Raw genomic sequence first — 6,554 nt, 5'->3', positions numbered from 1 at the left:
GAAAGACCAATTTTTTCATTTACTTTTTCAACAATTTAAAAAAATAAAATAAAAAAATAAAATTATGGTGGTGTTGCACCACTTGATGGTGGTCGTAGAAACTATCTGATGGCCCGAAGGCGAATGCCAAACACATTTGGCAGCTGCTAGTTCCATCTCCTAACCAACGACGGCTACCAAATCACCGCCACATAAAAAACAATTTATTATTTATTAAAAAATATTTTTTCAAACACAAGACATTTCTCAAAATGTTATCAACCAACCTTTCGTTTGTTAACTCCACATAAAACACATATTTCAAAAGTAGCCCCAACCAAATCAATCTTCAATTCTTATTTTTTTCAAAACTTAAAATTCAAAACACTTTTCAAAACTTTACCAAACTAAATTTCTCTTTCTTTCCTTTCATAAAAAACACACACACACACCCCCAAAGAGCTCAAAACTAAGAGCCTAGACATCACCTACGCCATTACAGGCTGCTTTCTCATTGTGCTCTTCCTCTTCCTCTATTGTATCAGAAAGTGCCCTACCCCTTGTCTCCGGCAAACATAATGCAAACAGCCCACAACACCCTATAACCAACCCGAACACTGTGTACGGTGAAAATCTGTCTCCTCTCCCGGCAGCGACAAGCATTGGGGAAAACACGCCACCAAGCACAACCGCTTGCCTCACCATCGACAGAGCCGAGTTCCGCACAAGAGTCGGGAACAGCTCTATTGTGAATATAAATAATATATTGGTCGCCGTACAAGCGCTAAAGAAGGACACCAGCTCCACCCCAATCTGCAATCTTCTCCACTCCTCCCCCTTCAAACCACATATGATACTGCAAACCCCGCTAAGGCTAGTGAACACAATGATCGTACTTTTTCTGTTCAACTTTCCTACGAGGAAGAAAGTTACCAACGACGACGGTAGCTCAGATAAGGCATTGAATGTCACGCTCAAATATAGATTGAATGCCAAGTCTCCGAGGCCTAACGGCATGCCGTAGTACACCATTCCCATGCCAAAACCCATCACCATAATCGCCGACAACCTCCGAAGAGCCCATCTTTTCTCCAGCAAGATCTTCATGGCCGAGAATATATTGTCGTTGCCTGTTTCCTGCTCAAACGATGACAGTCCAGAGAAGCTCCAGGTCAAGTTACTGTGGTTAGCAATACTCTTTAGTGTCACTATGGCTTCTTCTTCACGTCCTCGCACAAACAGCCATCTCGGAGACTCGCGAACAAATAACCGAACTAAAGCAGAGTAGATGATTCCCGGGATAGAAGTATATAGATAGAGATATCTCCATGACAATCCTATATTCATATAAGCTATGGCTGGGAGGGATAAAAACCCTAGCGTGAAACAGAAGAAACCCATAACCCCCACCTGGCCCCGCCACCTTTTTCCGACAAGCTCAGTTGCAAGAACAAGCGAACAAGTTCCGATTGTTGAACGGAAAAAGCCGCAGACGAATCTTAGAGCGGAGTAAATCCATATATTGATGGAGAAGATGGTTAGTAGGGAGGACAGAGACATGGTTAGGCATGTGAGAAAGAGCATGTTTTTCCGACCGAGTGACGAGTCGGCCAGCGTGGTTAGAACGAACCCGCCTACGAGGCAACCCATAAAGAAGGAAGATGCGGGGAGGCCGGTGACAATGGAGGCGGCGCACTCCAACGACCATTCGGAGATGATTGAAGTGTGTGCCGGCCAATCCCAAGTCCACGAATTCTTGGGAAGACGGCAGATGTTGGAGACCGAGTCGCACGACGACGACGACTCATCCCCGAGTTGATCAGTGCAGTGCCACGTGGGGCGTGCATCGGTGAAGATGCTAATGAACGTTTGCTGTCCATCGAAGATCCATGCCATGGACACAAGTACGGCTTGCAGGAATTGAGACCACCCGAAATCCCCAATATACTGTTCAATTCTGAAATCGAGGGACGAGAGGTGTTTCTGATTTGGTGTTGGGGTGCTTTTTGACTCGGCCAAGTCGACCTGGGAGAGAAGCTGAGTGGAATCGGCCATTTTGAACCTTAAGGAATTGATACAGAGGGAGGGTGGGAGGGTGAAGGTTTTATAGATGTGTGAGGTGAGACAAACATGTGCTTTCACATGCTTGTTAATTAGTTAGATTCCTGCAGAGGGTGGAGATAAAATTAATCAACATGGTTCTGATAATCATTAATTAATTAATTAGTCAAAATAAACTTTAATGAGAGATTGAATATTGATGATGCTATCTTGTCACGTTGTGTTTGTCTTTACTTCCGAGTGCAATTAATATTTGTGAAAAATATCAATTGTAAAGTAGTAGACAAAATGATTAAATATTAATTGTACGTGTTATTGTCCTAAAGGGACAACGAGTCTATCCTCTTTAGAAAAGTAATCGTTTCTTATCCTACCCTAACTAAACCACAACCAAATAGATAAAAATAGAGGGGAAGAGCAAATTATCTACAGCTAGTTATATATAAATTATATCGTAAAATTCTGGAAAAGGTCACATCTTAATGTTATCAACTAGCCATTGTTATTATTTTTGTTTTTGTTTTCATATATATATATATATATGGCTAGCTCGATCTACTGGACTAAACAACCCTATTGATTAATCCAGTAGGATCGAGTCAGCTGCCGGTATATATAAACCAAAATAAAAATAATAAGGGCTAGTTAAGCTTAAAAAAAAGAATTTTTTAGTTAAAGAATAAAGGGTTAATTGAGAATGTTCTTATATCTCGAGTCATGTTTGCTTAGCTTAAACTAATTCCAACAGTTTGTTTAATTGGAAATTTTTTAACTAATTAATTTCAATAACTCACTCCAATTAATTATTATTTTTTTAAAAAAAATCATAACAAAAATTGTGACAATAATTAACCTACTTCAATGTAACAAAAGTACAGCAATGAACAACAGATTCGATTATATGAGAAGATCAATTAATGTATGAGATTTTTTATTTTATTTTATTTATTATTATTATTTTTTTTAAGTAAGGTTCTATTTATTAACGTGCTTTGTGTGGTATTTTTCTATTCATTTTGAAAAATTATTCAAACATGACATAAAGATAAAAATAAAAAATATATTTTTTATTGTTATAAGTACTTTAAAGAAGTTGGAGATGATGAGTTTTTGGCTTTGATTTTGGCATGCTTGCAATAGTCAAGGCGGGGGAGACGCAACAAGGGGCACACTGATAGAACAACCAACGATGTAATATATGTTTGGTGACGTGTAGATTTAAAATTGTTGAGTTTTTGGTGGCTCGTTTAATTACATTAAGGCTTGAAGCATATTTTATTATTGAGTAGGACAAGAGAGAAATAATTGGTTGATATGTAGGTCCAAATTATAGAGGCATTCACACTATGGGATGCAGAGAAGTGTAATTTAATATACTTTCATATCATTGAAACACAATAATGATGACAATACAAATTAAATATTGAATTAATGAATGGTTATAAAAAAAAAATAAATAAAAATTAATGACTAATTTTTATTCGCACCTAACTTAATAATATGATAATCTAATAATTAATATCATTTCTCACAAAATGCATGCATGGGTTGGGTAGGACAAACAATGACTACTTTTGCAAAGAAGATAGTGGATAGACTAGTTGTCCCTCTCGGACAATAACTTACTTTTGCAAAGAAGATAGTGGATAGACTAGTTGTCCCTCTCGGACAATAACTTACTTTTCCAAAGAAGATAGTAGATAGACTCGTTGTCCGTCCCGGACAATAACACCATTAATATTTAATGCATTTGTCTTCTACTTCATAATTGGTATCATACAAAGATCAATTGATCTCGGTGTTCAGAATAAAATTACAAATCAAAGTATTTGGGTAGCGAAAAAAATCGAATTTCTATGCCAAAATCATTTATAAAGAACGTACATGTGAAAAATCGTTGTTATTTAAAATTAGGAGTAATTGCATTTTCTTCCCATAAATTATAATACATTGTCAATTTTCCCTATGAATTGCCAACCCTATTACCCGACCATATTATACTACAATTTTCTTCCAAAAACTCAACCATGTGGAAAGAATCGAATTTCTATGCCAAAATCCTTTATAAAGAACATGTGAAAAACCGTTGCTATTTAAAATTAGGGATAATTACATTTTCTTCCCATCAACTATAATGCATTGTCAATTTCCCCTATGAATTGCCAACCTTATTGCCGGACCATATTATACTACCATTTTCTTCCAAAAACTCCCATTCTGTCAGTCAACCATGTTAAAAAACTTGAAATCACTCGAATACCCTAACTTTATATACAAAAATTACATATAATACCCTTAAAATTAAACATAGTCTTATACTACTACTTCAAGAAATTATGTCAGGAGTTGGCCTCGGAATCCGAGAGCCTTCAGAATAGGCTTGCAGCGTTGGAGACTGAGAACGCTAAATTGAGGGATACGCTAGCTCGGCAGGATAAAGAACTTCTTCTTCTAGGCCAGTAGCAGTCGGTGACCCAAGCTGTGGTTGCACAGGCCGAGTCCAGAGTCTCGGATTTATCTTCCGAGTTGCAGATCCTTCATGCTGAACATTCGAAGCGTCAGAAGGACAACTCCATTATTAAATAGGATATGCTTCAACTCGAAGAGAAGCATGCAGAAGTTCTGGAGCAATTGAAGGTTTCTCAAGCCGAGGCTACCAATCAAAAGGCCAAGCTCAATGAGGCTTACGAGGGTTAGACAGTTGCTAAGGAACGACTTAAATTCTTCCGAAGGAAAAATGATGAAACGATGCTGCAACTGAAAGAAGTCGAGGCCCGATCCGCCAACTACCTGCAACAACTGTCGTATGCCTCATGGACTCGAGACAGTGCTTGGGCGGATGGGATCATCCTTGGCTTCGAGACCTTTCGATCTTGGGCCAAGGACCCCCGCTCGCATTGTAGACCTCGACACTATGAAGCCTGAGACCATCCCGGTTTCTGATAAAGTTTTGAAACAGCTTATCAGTCTCGGGTCAGATCTGATGCCTGATGCCGAGGGAATTGACTAGTTTTCTCATAAGCCGTTCCCTGACTCTGAGGAGGAGTCTTCGAGTAGTGAAGGGACTGCTTCTGGACATGGTGCCGAGACCCTTTATGCTGCCGAGGCTAGTGCTGTAGACTCGAAGGAGGGCTAATGTGTACTTTTATATTTTCATTTGCTTGTAAAAAAACAATTAGTACATTATGTTCTTTGATTTGTGAATCACAGGTTTAAGATTTACGATTTTAATGAAATGCATCTTTTTTCAGCCATCTTAAAAACTTTGTGAATTACCTGCAATTATTTGGTAGTGTATTTTTGGCTATGTGCCCGTTCTCAGAAAAAGTGCGTAACTTTTTTCGAACACACCTTCCTTTTCCAAAGGATTTACGTTCTTGACAAGTTACTTTTTCTGAGTTTGTCTAACTTTTTTTGAGCACACATTTTTTAAAGGATTTCTGCTCTTGACAGGTTGCTTTTTTCGAGTTTGTCTAACCTTTTTTGAGCACACCTTTTTTGAAGGACTTCTTCTCTTGACAAGTTACTTTTTAACCTTTTTTGAACACACCTTCTTTGTAGGATTTATGTTCTTGACGGGTTACTTATTTAAGCTTTTTTGAACACACCTTCTTTGAAGGATTTATGTTCTTGACGGGTTATTTGTTTAACCTTCTTTTCATCGAGTTCAGTCTCGGGAAAGTTCACATGTTTTTTTTTTTTTTTTTTTTGTAGACTTTGAAGGCTATTGAAACTTCAGGAGATTCTCTTATTTAGTGAAATGTACGGAAAATTACAAAGAAAACAAGAATAAAACATGAATCACCTTACTATAATAACTTAGGCAAAGTACTTTTTGAGATGCTTAGCATTCCATGGCCTGGGGAGTGCTTTTCCTTTCAGATTTTGGAGGTAGTAAACTCCAACTCTTCTGCACTCGATCACTCTGTAGGGATCTTCCCAGTTTGGAGCTAACTTTCCTTTAGCTGGGTCATTGGTGGCGATGGTGATCTTCCATAAAACTAGGTCCCCAACCTTGAAGCTTCTATGCTTGACTCATTTGTTAAAAATACCGAGCTACTTTCTCTTAGTAGGTTGACATGGTTACTTGGGTCTAGTCCTGTTTCTCCTGTAGCAAGTTCAGATGTAGCTTGAGGCCTTCATCATTAGTATCGGGATGAAAGGTCCCCACTCGGTAGCTACTCGAGCCCACCTCGGCTGGGATGATCGCCTCGGTCTCGAAAACCAAGGCGTATGGGGTCTCCTCGGTTGGAGTTCTTCTCGTAGACTGGTATGCCCATAAGACTTCTGGAAGATCATCTGCTCAATCTTCCTTTCGATCTCCAAGTTTCTTTTTCAGAATTTTGAAGATTGTCTTGTTGGTAGCTTCTACTTGTCCATTCGCCTGGAGATGGCCCAGAAAGGAGTAGTAGTTTCTTATATGGAGCTTGGTACACCATTTTCGGAATGATTCACAGTCAAATTGCCTCCCATTATCAGTTATAAACGCATGTGGAATGCCATACCGGCAGACA

At 38.7% G+C, this 6,554-nt stretch overlaps 1 protein-coding gene across 1 annotated transcript; it reads right to left on the bottom strand.

Moving 5' to 3' along the window:
* Positions 1-384: 384 nt before the first annotated feature.
* LOC132184984 (organic cation/carnitine transporter 3) lies at positions 385-2,034 on the bottom strand. Its single transcript, XM_059598792.2, has one exon. It carries the CDS (start codon positions 2,032-2,034, stop codon positions 457-459), a length of 1,578 nt encoding a protein of 525 aa, XP_059454775.2. The 3' UTR covers positions 385-456.
* Positions 2,035-6,554: the final 4,520 nt, after the last annotated feature.

Source organism: Corylus avellana, chromosome 7 (assembly GCF_965113065.1).
Source record: "Corylus avellana chromosome 7, dhCorAvel1.hap1.2, whole genome shotgun sequence".
NCBI lineage: Eukaryota > Viridiplantae > Streptophyta > Magnoliopsida > Fagales > Betulaceae > Corylus > Corylus avellana.
The sequence above is the reverse complement of the archived record's forward strand: the minus strand, read 5'-3'. Positions and strand labels throughout refer to the sequence as shown.